Source organism: Tachysurus vachellii, chromosome 26 (assembly GCF_030014155.1).
Source record: "Tachysurus vachellii isolate PV-2020 chromosome 26, HZAU_Pvac_v1, whole genome shotgun sequence".
NCBI lineage: Eukaryota > Metazoa > Chordata > Actinopteri > Siluriformes > Bagridae > Tachysurus > Tachysurus vachellii.
In genome coordinates, this window is record NC_083485.1 from 14,079,350 (window position 1) to 14,098,671 (window position 19,322).

General features: G+C 39.7%; 1 protein-coding gene across 1 annotated transcript in view; it reads left to right on the plus strand.

The window, feature by feature from the left end:
* Nucleotides 1-19,322, plus strand: part of dcc (DCC netrin 1 receptor) — a 255,376-nt gene that overhangs the window by 165,810 nt on the left and 70,244 nt on the right. The window contains exons 8-11 of the mRNA XM_060863587.1: nt 10,027-10,183; nt 11,559-11,713; nt 13,927-14,075; nt 14,991-15,129. Of these exons, the coding sequence (XP_060719570.1) occupies nt 10,027-10,183; nt 11,559-11,713; nt 13,927-14,075; nt 14,991-15,129 (600 nt within the window). The remainder of the gene's footprint in view (nt 1-10,026; nt 10,184-11,558; nt 11,714-13,926; nt 14,076-14,990; nt 15,130-19,322) is intronic.

Genomic DNA, 19,322 nt, shown 5'->3' on the forward strand with positions numbered 1-19,322 from the left:
AAAAAAGCTTGCGTATTTTATAGAACTCTTATTTGGTCTTATATGATATGATATTTGGCTCTCTGAGATGATATTTGTTTCTCTAAAATGATATTTGGACCTATGAGATAATTGTTGGTTTTTCTAGATGATAAGTATTTCTCTGAGATAATATTTGGTTTTCTGAGGTAATATTTGCTTCTTTGAAGTAAATTTTGGTTCTCTGAGATGATATTTAGTTCTCTGAGATAATTGTCGGTTCTCTGAGATGATATTTAGTTCTCTGAGATAATTTTCGGTTCTCTGAGATGATATTTAGATCTCTGAGATAATTGTTGGTTTTTTGAGCTGATATTTAGTTCTCTGAGATAATTGTCGGTTCTCTGAGATGATATTTAGTTCTCTGAGATAATTGTTGGTTCGTTGAGATGATATTTAGTTCTCTGAGATAATTGTTGCTTCTCTGAGATGATATTTAGTTCTCTGAGATAATTGCTGGTTCTCTGAGATGATATTTAGTTCTCTGAGATAATTGTTGGTTCTCTGAGATGATATTTAGTTCTCTGAGATTATATTTAGTTCTCTGAGATAATTGTTGCTTCTCTGAGATGATATTTAGTTCTCTGAGATAATTGTTGCTTCTCTGAGATGATATTTAGTTCTCTGAGATAATTGTTGGTTCTCTGAGATGATATTTAGTTCTCTGAGATAATTGTTGGTTCTCTGAGATGATATTTAGTTCTCTGAGATAATTGTCAGTTCTCTGAGATGATATTTAGTTCTCTGAGATAATTGTTGGTTTTTTGAGATGATATTTAGTTCTCTGAGATAATTGTCGGTTCTCTGAGATGATATTTAGTTCTATGAGATAATTGTTGGTTCTCTGAGATGATATTTAGTTCTATGAGATAATTGTTGGTTCTCTGAGATGATATTTAGTTCTCTGAGATAATTGTCGGTTCTCTGAGATGATATTTAGTTCTCTGAGATAATTGTTGGTTCTCTGAGATGATATTTAGTTCTCTGAGATAATTGTTGGTTCTCTGAGATGATATTTAGTTCTCTGAGATAATTGTTGGTTCTCTGAGATGATATTTAGTTCTCTGAGATAATTGTTGGTTCTCTGAGATGATATTTAGTTCTCTGAGATTATATTTAGTTCTCTGAGATAATTGTTGGTTCTCTGAGATGATATTTAGTTCTCTGAGATAATTGTCAGTTCTCTGAGATGATATTTAGTTCTCTGAGATAATTGTTGGTTTTTTGAGATGATATTTAGTTCTCTGAGATAATTGTCGGTTCTCTGAGATGATATTTAGTTCTATGAGATAATTGTTGGTTCTCTGAGATGATATTTAGTTCTATGAGATAATTGTTGGTTCTCTGAGATGATATTTAGTTCTCTGAGATAATTGTCGGTTCTCTGAGATGATATTTAGTTCTCTGAGATAATTGTTGGTTCTCTGAGATGATATTTAGTTCTCTGAGATAATTGTTGGTTCTCTGAGATGATATTTAGTTCTCTGAGATAATTGTTGGTTCGTTGAGATGATATTTAGTTCTCTGAGATGATATTTAGTTCTCTGAGATAATTGTCGGTTCTCTGAGATTATATTTAGTTCTACGAGATAATTGTTGGTTCTCTGAGATGATATTTAGTTCTATAAGATAATTGTTGGTTCTCTGAGATGATATTTAGTTCTCTGAGATAATTGTCGGTTCTCTGAGATGATATTTAGTTCTCTGAGATAATTGTCGGTTCTCTGAGATGATATTTGGAATGGTTAGTCTTATTTGTTTTAACTTATGGATTTGTTACCAATAGTGGTTATTTTCACAGAATGATAATTAAAGTAGTGTGTAAATGAAATAAACACATAATCATACTTCAGAACATGATTCGAATATTAAACCTCACTAATTCATCACAGTTTGATCTTTAGAGGTTCAGACTAGTGATTTTTATTATACCTACATTTCCACAAACTCAGGATAGGATACAAACTTTTTTTCCGAACTCACTGGGATCATTTCTTATGTAAATGCTCCTGTGAAGGATTTCCGAATAATATTTTTTTATATCTGTTTGATAAATGAGACCACAATGTTCTCAGCTACACCCTAAGCACCATCATAACCGTCTCCTCAGTTCTCTCATTTTGCATGGCTTCCAGCACAGCACCCAGCATCACTTCTCATCATATCTACACCTTTCTTTCTTTATGTTCTAAGCCTCACTCTTAGTTCTGAGGTTTGTCCTGCGCAATCCTGGAATTATGCACTGCTCCTAGCATTGCCCAAGCACCATGCTACTGGTTTACGAATTCTAAGACTGGGATTGAGCTTCATCTAGTCTTCTATCAGTCCTCTTGCTATCTGATGACACGGGACACAACTGACTCTGAAATAGAAAACGTGAACAGTCCAGTTTCTGTAACCTGTCCTCCTAGATTGATCTGCCGTCTCCACTAACGACCGTCCTCCTCGCTCCCCCCCAACGTCTCTGCTCCTTTCACCCATTAAAATTGTATTTATCTCAGGAGCACTGGGCGGGCGTGATGAAGATCGTCCCTGAGGCCACGCCGCTCGAGACGTAGAGCGAAAGAAAAACATTTCTCCTCCCAAGATGTCCATTTCATCCTGATGTCCCTGCATCGTCCAGCTGCATTGATCAAAGGAGCGCGTGCAGCTGTTTCACGTACCAACTACGACACATCGCAAATTGATCTGCTCCGTGATAGAATGCCTTTTTTTTTTCTTTTTTCTGAGTCCAAAAAGACTAATGCTGCTGGAGGGAGGAGAGAAAATTGAACAGAGAATAGATGCACCTCGAGTTAAAGGCTCAAAGGTCTTTTTTTATTTCAGTTTCCAAACAATGGGAAAAGCAAAGATCGGAGATAGCATCGGGGAAAAAAAACAATCCTTGGGCATGTGCCAGGGTTTCTGCTCTATTGTAAGGCGTATCGAACGTATACTTTCCGTCGCATTGCATAACGATATACAGTGACTAAAAATAAGCTCAGAGAAAACTAAAAATTTTGTCTCTGCGAGGTTCAGATTAAAGAAAAAAAACATTCTGAACGTTTTTTCTTATTATAGTTTTTAATTACTGTGTGATCTTCATAGGTGTCACAGTTCAATCTTAAGGTCTGTAATTAACGGTTTCCTATATGACCCGCAATGCCATGCTGAGAGCGGAGGAGTGAGAGGAGTGAGAGAGGAGTGAGATTCAGACCTCATTTCATAGCTACCTAAAGAGAGCGAGCGAGAGAGAGAGAGAGAGAGAGAGAGAGAGAGGCCATGTCCAGACTAATCCGGATATATTTGAAAACGGAGTTTACGTCTAAAAACGCTCTGCATCCACATGAGTAAAGCTTCAACCAGCGTCATTTCCGCTAGGCGTTTATTTACTTTCGACTGCATCACATGACTAAAAATGCGTCATAGTATTCAAAAGCCCCCGTCTTCACAGTCCACACTAAGACGCGAAGACGGCGTTTTCAAATTTATCCGCTTTAGAGAGCGTCTTCCAACAGCTACGTTTTCGTTGACTTAAAGCGCTCTCAGTGTGGACGAAAGGCCAAAACGGAGAGAAAAAAATACGTTTTCGAAAGTAAACGTATTAGTGTGGACATGGCCAGAGAGAGAGAGAGAGAGAGAGAGTTCTGTCCAGCTCTCTTACTTCTGTTTAATCTGTACAAAGCGCTCATCGTAGCCACACGGAGTCTCTAAACACATCACTTAAATTTCATTAGAATCATATTTAACATGTTTAAGGGAGATGTTTCCTTTACCCAGTGCTGTCCATTACTCATTTTTGCATGACGCTGAATTGTAATTAATTTTCTTCTTTATTTTTTTTTACACCGGAAGAAATAAAGCTCCCTCCCACCCTCTTTATACAAAATGAAGTCAAAGTTTATATTATCCCATTAGCCCTCAGAGGCGTCCCGTGGGGCGGATTAAGCAGCGCCATTCAGAAGATGGAAAAATGTAATCACGTTCGTGTCTCCATCCATATCCCCCCACTTCATGATTAATAGTGGGCTTTTTGCTTTGCCTTTAATGGCCGGAGGTTAAAACCCGATACGTCCTCCCTACTGCTCTCTCGATGGACGTGAAGGTGGGGAGATCATGGAGGTCGGTCTGCGCAGCCTTGACAGCTAGTGAGAAACGAGCAGGTTGAACAGGACTGAACATCAACAACAAGAAAGTTCTGGGGAGAAATGCTGTTCTTTTAGATCTACAGTATACTGATATGTTTCCATGGTAACGACCCAGGGTTTCATACTTTTTCCACATTAAATTGTTTAGTTTTTTAGCTTTTTTAAAGTATCCAAAATGGTTCACTAATTAATCACTGCAATAATAATAATAACAAAAACAATAATAAATTAGATCAACTTGTACCACAGATCTGTTGAATTCTTGATTCTGATTGGTCAGCAGCATTGGTCATTGGTTTTAGTATAAACTCAATACCAGTCATGTAACTAAGTGATATGAAAAATGTTCACCTGAGGTATTTAAGCCCCAACACATTCAGTCTTTCCTCCGAACAGAAGGCAACGACATTTTTGAAATTTTGACCTGATTGTCTGATGTGCATTCATTCAAGATCCAAGATAAGAAAAGCAGCTGGCTTTATACACTTTACCCCTACACACTTTGCATATAAACACTTTACCCCATACAATTTACCCCATACACTTTACCCGTATACACTTTACCTAATACACTTTACCCTATACACTTTACCCCTATACACTTTACCCTATACACTTTAACCATATACACATTAACCCTATACACTTTAACCCTATACACTTTAACCCTATACACTTTAACCCTATACACTTTAACCCTATACACTTTAACCCTATACACTTTAACCATATACACTTTAACCATATACACATTAACCCTATACACTTTAACCATATACACATTAACCCTATACACTTTAACCCTATACACTTTAACCCTATACACTTTAACCATATACACATTAACCCTATACACTTTAACCATATACACATTAACCCTATACACTTTAACCCTATACACTTTAACCCTATACACTTTAACCATATACACATTAACCCTATACACTTTAACCATATACACATTAACCCTATACACTTTAACCCTATACACTTTAACCCTATACACTTTAACCATATACACATTAACCCTATACACATTAACCATATACACATTAACCCTATACACTTTAACCCTATACACTTTAACCCTATACACTTTAACCATATACACATTAACCCTATACACATTAACCCTATACACTTTAACCATATACACTTTAACCCTATACACATTAACCCTATAAACTTTAACCCTATACACATTAACCCTATACACTTTAACCCTATACACATTAACCCTATACACTTTATCCATATACACATTAACCCTATACACATTAACCCTATACACATTAACCCTATACACTTTAACCCTATACACTTTAACCCTATACACATTAACCCTATAAACTTTAACCCTATACACATTAACCCTATAAACTTTAACCCTATACACATTAACCCTATACACTTTAACCCTATACACATTAACCCTATACACTTTATCCATATACACATTAACCCTATACACATTAACCCTATACACATTAACCCTATACACATTAACCATATACACATTAACCCTATACACTTTATCCATATACACATTAACCCTATACACATTAACCCTATACACATTAACCATATACACATTAACCCTATACACTTTAACCCTATACACTTTAACCCTATACACTTTATCCATATACACATTAACCCTATACACATTAACCTTATACACATTAACCATATACACATTAACCCTATACACATTAACCCTATACACTCACAGGACAATGCGAATTCACATCACAACTTTGTGGAGTTTTTGATCAGCTCTGAATGATCAAACCCTTTAGCATGAATGGTAAAAGTGTGATGCTAAAATTAGCGCTCATTAGGGTTTAGAAACAAACTGTGACATGATCTGGACACGATCATGTGAATGGTGAGACACGTTTGAGGGACATGTTGCACTGTACAGAAGATTTTTACTCTCGAGGCCCTTTTGTCATTGCTGCATTACAGAAAAATAGTCATCTTTTCATCTTCTCAGCCTGGCTCGCTCTTTCTCCACTGACGAACAATAATGAAGCTATTACTGTGACTCAGCTTTCTCTAAATGGGTGCATTTAGAGACTGTTCATGTCATTTTGTCTGTTTTTGCTTCCTCAGCGCCCTCTGTTTTGAGTTAAGGAAATAAGGAGCAGGAGACGTATGTTCATGCGTCTGCATACGTTTATCAGTCATTTAGTTGAGACAGCGTTTACAAATACAAAGACTTTATAAAGCAGTTATACATGTAGAGGAAGATGTAAATTTTCATGATGAGCACAAAAGAGGAGGAAGACGGGAGAAAGGAAAGGCTAATGGCTGCCGAGACTCCATTTGTGACTAATGGGCTCTTTAACCTGAAGTACTTAATTGGTTTCAAAGCACTTTAAAGTACATGAAGCATACAACAGTGCCTGATAAGAAGAGTCTCGTTTCAATCAAAGACTGTTTTTTATCCAATCACTTTGAGATCATCTATTTGTTAAATTACTCAGTCGTTTTCTTCCGCTAATGAGCGACTTCGGCTAATTCTTGCTTATCGGACTTCCAGGGATTCCGCGTTTCGAACAGCCAGTCAGATTCAAGCTCAAATTGTTTTGTCATTTTATCTACATATTTACTTTTAAAATGGAATTAGATTTTGTGACTACAGTTTTAGTAAAAACAAATGTAAATAACAACAAATACAATAGGAGGCACGTGGCTTAGTGGTTAGCACGTTCGCCTCACACCTCCAGGGTTGGGGGTTCGATTCCCACCTCCACCTTGTGTGTGTGGAGTTTGCATGTTCTCCCCGTGCCTCGGGGGTTTCCTCCGGGTACTCCGGTTTCCTCCCCCGGTCCAAAGACATGCAAGGTAGGTTGATTGGCATCTCTGGAAAATTGTCCGTAGTGTGTGATTGAGTGAGTGAATGAGAGTGTGTGTGTGTGCCCTGCGATGGGTTGGCACTCCGTCCAGGGTGTATCCTGCCTTGATGCCCGATGACACCTGAGGCTCCCCGTGACCTGAGGTAGTATGGATAAGCGGTAGAAGATGAATGAATGAATGAATGAATGAACAAATACAATAATAATAATAATAATAATAATAATAATAATATTAATAATAATAATAATAGTAAAATAAAATGATGCTAACTCATGTTATGTTTGAAATGTCTAAAGAGTCCATTAGGTGGCACATACAAAATGGCTGATGGACTTCAGATCCCATTTATCAATAACTTTACTTTCTAAAGTAAAGTTATGAAGCCCAGAAATAAAAATATATAAATATATATATATATATGCCCAAACTCTGATTTTTTTACTCAAATTTGTTAGATTGTTAACTATTGTGTCCAAGATCAAGAAAATAAAATAAAATTGTGATCTTTGGTATAGACTGGTTCCTCAAGGTACACTGTTTGATTAAGCGATGTTCTTTACCTCCGCAAACACACTTTTTGATAGTCATTGAGATGGTAGCTTAAGTAGTTAACTACTGATGGGAAGACTGTGAGTTAAAATCCTTGGACCACCAAGCTGCCACTGCTGGGCCCTTGAGCAAGACCTTTAACCCTACAACTGTTCAGCCGTATGAATGAGATAAACCTAAGTTGCTCTGGATAAGAGAGTCTGCCAAATGCCATAATAGTAAATCTCCATTCTGAACTCTTGAATACATCAATGTCCAAATTTCCATTTATAATGACTTACATATTTCATAGCACGCTTCACAGAGCCACATGATGAACTCTCTCCTTGAACTAGTGTGGCTTGAACTAAGGCGACCTTAACACCTTGCAGATTTCTGACATGTTTACTGGCATCTATTTTGGTCTCTCTGAGCTCCTGTTCTGTAGCACTTCCACTACCGCTCTTTCCCTCAGGACCAGATGCAACAATATACTGAGACCTAATAATCTGCTGGGAACTCTTTTGCATACCCATGAGGTTTGAGTAAAAGAAAAAACACATGCCTTGGTACTCTTGTTTATTTGTTGGTCCGTGCATTAATATGCTGCAAAAACACACGCCTTGTGTGTGTGGAGTTTGCATGTTCTCCCCGTGCCTCGGGGGTTTCCTCCGGGTACTCCGGTTTCCTCCCCCGGTCCAAAGACATGCATGGTAGGTTGATTGGCATCTCTGGAAAATTGTCCGTAGTGTGTGATTGCGTGAGTGAATGAGAGTGTGTGTGTGCCCTGTGATGGGTTGGCACTCCGTCCAGGGTGTATCCTGCCTTGATGCCCGATGACGGCTCCCTGTGACCCGAGGTAGTTCGGATAAGCGGTAGAAAAGTGAGTAAGTGAGCAAACAGTTTAGGTTATACCCCTGAAGTTATAACGATTTGTAGGCTGTAGAAAGATCTAGAAGAATGGTAGCTTTGCAAGTGGTCTATTTTCTGGTTTATGGTAAAATGCACAGTAAATAGAGCACTTGTGGACTGACCCTTTATAGGCTTCCACTTGAAGTTGTGGTTGCACTGTGCAGGAGCTGTTAGCAGTGTCTATTTACAAAGCAATTTGTTCATTGCAGCAGTTCAAGCCTCACCTAACTCCATAACACAGAGTTGCTATAGACATCATCATTTAACGTGTGTGTTTTACCAGCATGGCCTAGCGAACATGCCTTCCGGTCAGAGTGGACAAATCTTCAGTCTTCTGACTGCGTCTTCAACTCGAGTGGGATTTGTTGTTTCAGCGCATATCAGACAGCCCGAGAGTGTGTGTGCTGAGTCGTAACACTCATTCCCCGGGCGAGAGTGTGAACTAGTGTGTGAAGGTAGTATCAGACATGGATGTGTCTGCTTGAGAGAGCATCATCACAGGTGTGAAAACAGCATCCAGGGGTTTCATCTCACACTGCTGTACACACGCTTACATATGGATCAGGGTTTTAAGTGGTGTAGAGATGTTATTTGACAGCCATGCATTCCTAGGAGCCCCTCTACCTTGTCCATCCATGGTCCGTTGGAGCACCACTGAGAAGATATTTAGGTGGTGGTCCCAGGAAGCACAGGATCAATGTTGCACCACCTGATATACTACCACTAAATAGATAGTTTCACTGGAATAAATAAAATCAGGAAAGCGGTAATACTTATTGGTTCTATGGGATCTGGGAAAGGGGGTGATGAGTTGTGCATAGCAAGTGGGCCCCAAGTGAGGATTAGCATTTATAGACACTTTATCATATCTGACACGAATTCCTTTAGCAGATCCTTTTATCCATCATGTATTCTGAGCACATCCGACTCAAATTCCCTGTCTTCACTCCCGCTTCTCATTCCATTCCTGTTTGGTGCACCACTTGCCTTTAGGGATTGCGAAGGGCTACTGTGAACACAATGCATTGTTGGTCCACCGTTCTCGTTGTTCATTGCTAATGTCACCATGCTTGATCTAGCCGTGTGCTGCATTGCTGAGTGATGCTTTAACATTGGGCTGTCTCATTCTGCTCAGTTCTCCATGCTTCCTCTGTGACGTTGACTAAGTACCCTGATCTTTTATTAGCGAAGCCTTTCTAGTCTGTGATCTTCCTTATCTTTCTTCTTTCTTTTCTTCCTGGTCTGTTTTTTCTCTCTTTATTTCTCTTTCCTTATGTTTTCATTCCATTGGCCATTGCTCCTATTGTTTCTTTCACCCCTCCCTTCCTACCCTCCTGGCTTTTCTCCCCTTTTCCCCCTTACCTTCTTCCTTACCCCTCTTCTCTTCTCTTCTCTTCTCTTCTCTTCTCTTCTCTTCTCTTCTCTTCTCTTCTTCTCACCTTTACCTCCACCCCCTCTCCTCTCCTCCTTTCTTCCCTGTATATGACTAACGGGTCAGAGGGCACTCCAGCTGTCCAGCCCTCTGATCCCCCCGTTCCCCACACTCCTTCGTTGACTTACTCCTCTCCTCCCCCACCAGTTGTCCCGAGCTCAGGCGTCCTCCCTTCCTTCCCCCGGGACCTGACCCCTGTGCTTGTGTCCAGCCGCTTTGTGCGTCTCTCCTGGCGCCCCCCAGTGGAGACACGTGGTACCATCCTCACCTATGGAGTCTTTTACACACAGGAGGGCATTAACAGGTACGAAACACTCTCATTATTATTATTATTATTATTATTATTATTATTATTATTATTAATATTAATATTAAAAGCAAGCAATACATTGGGAGTGATGAGCAGCAACTTATAACTAAGATATCATACAAGATGTGCTGCAAATCCTCTAGATTTTTAAATAAGCCTTTATTAACAAAAAGAAACATGACTGTCTATGACAGATGACATGCTGCTTGTCTAAAGTAAAACTTTTTATCTAATGAACCCTTAAACACATAAAAGCATAAGGATTTCTTTGATTCTGCCTATTAATATGTATGTAAATGCAATGTTGGGCTCATAGATGGAAATGAAAGCGGGCCTGATGGAAATTTAGGCATGTCTCTGCATATATCCACTACAAAGTGCACTATATGGGTGTTTTGTAGTCAGAAAGAAAAGCAGAAGAAGTTTTTATGCAATTCCACAACACACAGCAAATCCCTTCATCTACTGAATAGCCCTTATGCACTGTAATGTCTGGATACAGGGTCTGAGGTCATAAATTGCTGACAGAAGATGTTAGAAGAAGGATAAGTGACTAGCATTTATAGACGCTAATATTCATTATTATTTATGAATTTTCACATTTTCCTAGCTAACAGGAGCTAACCTGAAGGGAGTTTTTTTTTTTTTTTCGAAATACCAAAAACATTTGATTGCTAATTTTAGATAGCTAGCTAGCATGAGATTGCTAAATGTTCAAAATCTTCATAGCTAATGATAGATGGTTAGCAAACAAGCCAATTTGATGGGATTTTGAGAAAAGTCATAATCCTAAAAGCTAAAAATGCTTCACTGCAAATATTACATAACATGAGCCAGCCTCAATCCTAAAGTGTTTAAAATCTTCACTGCCATGGATGGTTAGTTGACTAACAACCTAACTTTTTGAGCATCATAGTAAAACCAGAACGGCTTTGAGGTTAGAAATGGGCTCGGTGACAAACCAGGTGGTCAAAAAGATGGCATATTAATAGCCAAAGTGTATTTTTTACTAACTCCTATAACAGCTGTAAGCAGGAAATGAACACGATATGGTGTTACCTCACCTTCAAGTGCTTTCGTTCTCTCTTTTATAGACAGCTGGCTGCTGCTCTGCAGTCAGGTTCTGTAAGTCAGTAGTATATTACGCTCTCTTTATGGTTCCCCTAAAGCATCTTTTTTTTTTCCGAAGGTGTCTCTGCTCATCATGAGGTACATAAAGTCTAGGCTCTTAAATAAAGCAACCTCTGTCTTTCGTTTATTGTGGCACTGAAATGGAGGATATTTGGCAGGGGTTTGAGGACAAAGTCTTGTATCATGTTTGTTGGGATCTCAGAGTCATGTTTTAATTGATGCTTGTGACTTCTTACAGAGAACGCTCGGTGAACGTGACAGAGCCGGAGAGTCTCCAGTTGACGGTGAACAATCTGAAGCCTGAGGCGGTTTATATCTTCAGGGTGGTGGCCTACAATGAGCTGGGGCCAGGAGAAAGCTCAGAGCAAATCCGGCTCTCCACACAGCCTGAACGTACGTATGCTCATCACACTCTACTGGACTGGACAAATGGTTTTATGAAGTTGTGGATTTGCTGTCCGGTCTTAGATTGGGATGAACTTCGAAATGAGTGCATCTTTTAGTTAATATTAGTATTAACACTAAGACCAATATAAGCATTGTGCGCTAAATTCCTAATTAGAAAGTCATAAGCATCTTTAGGCCGCTAATTTCTTTAGCGAATTCCATCGAGTATTTAACCAAAAAAATGTTAACGCAAAGTTTTCGAAGACCATTGAATCAAAACGTCAACAAGCTGGAGCAACCTTAACTCAGATGGTACGTACATTTTTGTTTAATCCTTAATGTTGACGCTTAAAATTTTAGGTCGATTTTTATGTATACAATTTTGAACACATTGTAAAAGTTATCAGCTGTTTTGAAAACAAAGAAAGTTTTGACAGATTGTGATGATTCTGACAAAAATTAGGTTCAATGGCAAGTTCCTAAAAGATTTTAATTTTGCCATTAAATTTCTATCTGAAGGGGGGCACGGTGGCTTAGTGGTTAGCACGTTCGCCTCACACCTCCAGGGTTGGGGGTTCGATTCCCGCCTCCACCTTGTGTGTGTGGAGTTTGCATGTTCTCCCCGTGCCTCGGGGGTTTCCTCCGGGTACTCCGGTTTCCTCCCCCGGTCCAAAGACATGCATGGTAGGTTGATTGGCATCTCTGGAAAATTGTCCGCAGTGTGTGAGTGCGTGAGTGAATGAGTGTGTGTGTGTGTGTGTGTGTGTGTGTGTGTGTGTGTGTGTGTGTGTGTGTGTGTGTGTGCCCTGCGATGGGTTGGCACTCCGTCCAGGGTGTATCCTGCCTTGATGCCAGATGACGCCTGAGATAGGCACAGGCTCCCCGTGACCCGATGTAGTTCGGATAAGCGGTAGAATTATTTCAAAGGCTTTAAAAGGTTATTGGAACATCTAAAATGATCTGGAGGACAGGAAGATTTCTCAAATATAGATTTATTAGATGCCTGTGGAAATTCCAATTAATTAATTTCGATAAATATCAGAAATACTAATAATCTAACATAAACTATTCATATTTCAATTTCTTTTTTTTTAATTTATTTTTTTTTTTTTTGTATTTTTACTAGTTCATATGATATAATCCATAACATTGTCTCTTCTGTCTAATTCCCTAATGTTGGCTTCCATGATAGACCTTTTAGTACAGAAAGTTTTATCCAGATATTGGCTTTTCACCTTTTTAATGAGGCTCTGTGGAGATGTTCAACAGCTTGACCTTTTCTTCATTACCTCACCGACAAGCGTTTTTGCCCATAGCTCTAAGTCAGTACAGAGTGAACACGCACAGACTGACAAAAGGAACACTCTGGGAAAAAAAAAAATTTCAGTTCTATGAGCACTGCATAGAAACCCTCCATTTTCACATCTCTCTCGTTACCTCTCTATTAGTGGTAATGTTTCTTTCTTTAGTCACTAACGCTAAGATTAGCATGATCTTAAATATGTGCATATATCAATATCGGGTCTAGCATACCGCCCTATCGCACCGTAGGTCCTGGCCATTCAGAAGCTAGAAATTGACCTTGACTTTGTAGATTAGACCGTGATCGAAATGGCAGCATGAGTTAAAAGCATTTGATGTGGAGAATGTGGCGTGACTGCTCAGTGTTTTGTGAAAAAATGCAAAGCAGTGTTTATATAAAGATGTTTTCTTCTAGCATTTGTTAATCTGATAAGATTTCTGTTAGAATTTTGAATTATATTTATAGTTAAAACTAGCAGGCTAGCAAACACAAGCTAATCTGACAGGATTTCTTAGAGAAATAAATATACTTTATTTGGAGATCAAGTATTTATAATATTCACAGTTAAAACTAGCTAGATAACATGACATAATCTGACAGGATTTATGAGAGAATCTTTGTTATATTTATACATATTTTTAATCTTTACTCTTAACACTACACTGCTAGCTAATAGGAGCTAATCTGACAGGATTTCTGAGAGCAGACAGTTAAATACTGTTTATCGGCGTTCATAATCATCATTGCCAACATTTATTAGCTAGCTACATAGACCATAAGTCCAAAGTTTTATATCTTTTAATTTCTTATACCTAAATTATCCAAAAAAATGTTTTTCATTGGAAATGAAAAATCTCTAGTACCTATTGTATATGTATAATGTGACTCTTGGTCTGCATCTGTTTGTGTGGAGCAGTGCAGGTCCCTGGTCCTGTGGAGAACCTCCAGGCCGAGGCCATGTCCCCAACTTCTATCCAGGCCTCATGGGATCCTCCAGCATATGCCAACGGCCCCATCCAAGGCTACCGGCTACTCTGGATCGAGACCTCCACTGGCAAAGAGCAGGTCTTTACAACAATTCTACTGTAGATCTGAATTTTAACCTACTGTATGTACACTTACATAAAATATTAAACATGGAACTCTGATGGTTAGCATTAGCTAATCTTGAACTAGTTACCTGGCTAACATGAGCTAACATGACAGCATTTGGAGTGTGTGTGTGTGCTTGTGCACAAGTGTGTGTGTGTTGTTGAGAAAACCTCTTACTCCTACGATCCTTTGCAGTACATAGACAGAAACCTGAGTGGATAAGACAATTTGTCCATGTGCCTGGGATTTGATTACTTTACACCTTTATGGCTTTGTTGTGTGATCACAGCATCTGATGAATGTGTATAGCAGCTGTGATTAGTCAGCTTTTAAACGGAACTTACATCAACCTCGATCCTTTATGTGTTGTTTATCACCAAAGGGCTTAATTACATCAGAGCGTGCCTACACTTTCTTCACTGATCTTAGCACTCGTCTTTACAGAGTGCAAGGTGTCTCGTGTCGGCTTGATAAAAGAGCAGAGAGCAAATGGAAAGCTTAGTGTGAAAAGCTTTGAGAGAAAATCAGCTGGATAAATATTGAACATGTTCGCCCTCTCGGGTTTCTGCCAGGCACAGCCAATCTGCCTCTCTCTCTCTCTCTCTCTCTCTCTCTCTCTCTCTCTCTCTCTCTCTTGGAAAAGAAGTTAAGCTAAAATATAGACAATAACTGATAAGTGGGACTGGAGCCATGCCATGAACTACAATTCAATTCAAACACCCTAAAAGGGAAGAGAGAACATTTCTTTCATAATGGATGCTGATGATTAGAGAAAATGAGGTGATTTTACAGTCTCGTTCTCTCGTTCTCTCTCTCTCTCTGTTCTCTCTCTCTCTCTCTCTCTCTCTCTCTCTCTCTCTCTGTCTCTCTCTCTGTTCTCTCTATCAGAGCATAGAGGTGCTCGGGCAAAGCTACAAAATGGAAGGACTGAAGAAGTTTACAGAGTATTCTTTACGCGTCCTGGCACTGAACCGCCACGGGCCGGGCATCGGCACAGACAATATGCTCATCACAACCTTCTCTGATGGTAATGTATTACACAAAGTGCTCCATTTATACTAAATTACCATCACACAGACACCAGTGTTGGAGAAAGTCCTCCATGTTTAGTGGCCAGAACTATCATTTCCTATCAGGTTATTTATTTCCTAAATGATTGATGCTTGTTAAAAACACAAGCACTGTGGATATACACTTGGCTAACACGCTAAACATCTAGCTACTTCAAGCACGCTGATAGAATTCATAAACTAAATAGCTATTTTTAATATGCGCGTAGGGGGCACGGTGGCTTAGTGGTTAGCACGTTCGCCTCACACCTCTAGGGTTGGGGGTTCGATTCCCGCCTCCACCTTGTGTGTGTGGAGTTTGCATGTTCTCCCCGTGCCTCGGGGGTTTCCTCCGGGTACTCCGGTTTCCTCCCCCGGTCCAAAGACATGCATGGTAGGTTGATTGGCATCTCTGGAAAATTGTCCGTAGTGTGTGATTGCGTGAGTGAATGAGAGTGTGTGTGTGTGTGCCCTGCGATGGGTTGGCACTCCGTCCAGGGTGTATCCTGCCTTGATGCCCGATGACGCCTGAGATAGGCACAGGCTCCCGATGTGACCTGATGTAGTTCAGATAAAGCGGTAGAAAATGAATGAATATGCGCGTAGGTTTGAATGCAAGTGGATATTGATTCTCAACAAAGTTTGGTGTTAGTTATTGCAGCTGAAAGGAAAATTCCTTCTAGCTATTTCTGTTGTTGGTGGAAATCGACTGGCATTTCACCTTCACGTCTGTTGTATCTCAGAAAGGTCATACGGATAATGCCGTCCAGTTCGTCGCTATCAAATGCTAATTAAGTAATTTATCACACATTAACGGATGTCTCGTTAAGTTTGTCACAAGCAGAGTGACAGTGGCTTCAGCTTAATCGATTTCTCATGGCGTCAGTCAACTCTGATAGCAGGCCACGATCTGGCCGAGACTCGTCGGAGCTGCTCGAGCCATCGCCGCATCTCTATTTAGAAGGAGGCAGACAGACAGATAGTGAGACAGACAGAGGGATCGATAGACTGACAGATTGGCAGACAGAGTAAGTGAGTGACAGACAGAGTGAATTAGGCAGATAGATATGGGCAGACAGACAGACAGACAGATAGATGTATGGTGAGACAGACAGACATATAGATGTATGGTGAGACAGACAGACAGATAGATGTATGGTGAGACAGACAGATAGTGAGACAGACAGGCAGACAGATTGGCAGACAGAGTTAGTGAGTGACAGACAGAGTGAATTAGGCAGATAGATATGGACGGACAGACAGACAGATAGATGTATGGTGAGACAGACAGATAGATAGATGTATGGTGAGACAGACAGACAGATAGATGTATGGTGAGACAGACAGATAGATAGATGTATGGTGAGACAGACAGATAGATAGATGTATGGTGAGACAGACAGATAGTGAGACAGACAGACAGACAGATTGGCAGACAGAGTTAGTGAGTGATAGACAGTTCAAATCAGGCAAATAGATATGGACGGACAGACAGACAGACAGGTAGTGATACAGACAGATCGATAGAAAATCAGATTTTAGTCAGAGTAAGTAAGCGAAATACAGCGAAAATCAGGCAGATAGATGTAGAGTGAGACAGACAGACAGACAGACAGACAGACAGACTGATCGACTGATAGTATCAGACATGACATAAATACAGATAGGTGACAATGTAAAGGAAAAAGAAGGTGACTCTTTTATGCTGTTAAAGGGGCAATTATTTTTGACTTGTTTCTTTCGATGGAGCATCATCTTGTGCCTCTTCATCTCTTCTTCATCATTTCCAGCTTTGTCTTCAAACACATCTCCATCATCTCCATTCCTGTATCTCTATCTCCATCCATTTCTTCATCTCTCCATGACTATATCTTCATCCCATAGTCATCACTCCTGTCTTATCTCGCCAACATCTTTCCATTTCCGTATTATTTCCCCATCCATTTTTCAATCATCTTCCCATTGCTTTCTCTCATTTTCTGTCCATCTCTCTACCAGTTCCAATCTCTTCCTCTCTCTCTTCATCTGTATGTCCATCTTTTTCACACTTCCAGCTTTGTCTTCAAACACCTTTCCATCATCTTCTCCTGTATTTCTCTATCTCTTTCTCCATCTATTTCTTCATCTCTCTTTTAATCAGTCCTTACCGTCCATCCATAATCTCCTCATTTCTAGCTTCTCCATACATCTCTCCATCATCTCATCTCTTTGGTGTCTGTCCTTCTCTGTCTATATAACCGATAATCTCCCAATCTCCAGTTACATCTCCATCCATCCATCCATCTATCCTTCCCATACATTTCTCTGTCATGGGTCTGTTTGGAACAGTGGCCTCGACACTCGTTCGTCGGCCAGATTGTCTCTTTGCATTAACTTCAGCGTGCACTAAGAGGCTGCGGGAATTTATTGTCTGTCAGCTCGCATTAGTGAAACGCCAGCGAAAGCTTCAAATGAGCCGCGAGACCTGCCTTTCCCATTTTCCTGCTTAATTAAAGGCCCCCTGTGTTTCACTAATGAAATTGTGCGACGCCACAATTCCCTCTCCGTCTCTCTTTCTTTTTTACGACTACCTTCTACGAGGTAATTACCGGTCTGGTTTCACTCGTCAGAAATACACACCACACACCCCTAAGAGTTGCTAGATACCGCAAACACACTCGCATGCACAATCCCAGACTGCACGCTAATCGCGCTTCTTTCGTTGGAGGACGTACGACGGCGAAGTCGTCACACAATAACAATTAGCAGGTGAAGGTTGAAGCTCATTACCAAAATGCTGCTTGTTAATTAAAGCAACCGAGTGAGGGCCCTGAGGCCGAAAGAACAATAAAACGAACCTGATATGCACCGGTTTAGGTAGAGAATTGCAAATGACAGCGAAGGGCAAGCACACAAGCTGCTGTACCCAACATATCGTCACTGTCGGGCGGAAACCTCGTATGTCCAAATTTGGTCAATTTCATATTTTTTCACATATCGATGCTATTGGTCAGTCCCCACGTGGGTCTGTTATTTTTACAAGTTATTAACCAATCTAAAGTCTTGAAAATAGCTTGAGCGCAAATCTCATAACTCCATTGGACACTTCAACTGTCCACCTCTTCCTCACTCCGTGGGAGAGCTTCACGGCATATTTCTCCTCGAGAAGAGTCGCAACGAATCAACACGTCTTCTGAGGTAAATGTCTTCAAAACACTGGGCTCAAAGAAAAAAAAATCTTGACCCCCGCTAGTTCTGGTGCTCGTCTGAGGACAGGAATTTAGCGCAAGACAATCCACTGCAACGCGGACTAAACCCTGTGCACTGCAGATAAGGTACGGCGTTTTTTTAATTTCCTGAAAAATAACGGTTTTGGAGATACGAGGATTCCGTCTGACAGGGACGATATAGAAAAGAAGCCTTTATTTTGTCACATATACGTTACAGAACAGTGAAATTCTTTCTTCACATATACCAACTCAGGAGGTTGGGGTCAGAGCACAGGGTCAGCCATGATATAGTGCCCCTGGAGCAGAGAGGGTTGAGGGCCTTGCTTAAGGGGCCCAACAGTAATAGCTTGGCAGTGCTGAGGCTCGAACCCTGATCCTCCAATCAACAACCTAAAGCCTTAACCACTTGTACATCACTTCCTTAAATAACACAGTTTAAATACATGTGATGCTTCACATTAATGCCGTTTCACACAATTTGAAATTACAGAACTGAAAAATGTCACTGTAAAGTAACCGTATGTATCTGTGATAGCGCATGATATCAATAATTTGGTAATTTTGATGAACGTTGCAACTAATTTTTAATTTTTTTTTTTGATATTCTGCTTGTTTTGATTTGTGTTTAGAAATATTTATGCAAAGTTTATGCTTTAATAAGTTTTTTTTTAATTATTATTTATTATTATATGTTTCATTTTTGTACAGATAATTATTATTATAATTTTTTTTAACCCAAAAACTTGTCTATTATGATACAGATCATTTTAGACATTTCTTCAAATGTCATATTATAATCAATCAATCAATCAATCAATCAAATTTTATTTATAGAGCACCTTACAACAGCCAAAAGGAGCACAAGGTGCTTTCCAGAGAAACAACAATAAAAACAATAAAATCAATAAGAACACAATGAACATAAATAATGAATAATAATATCTTTGACAAATCTAATAGTC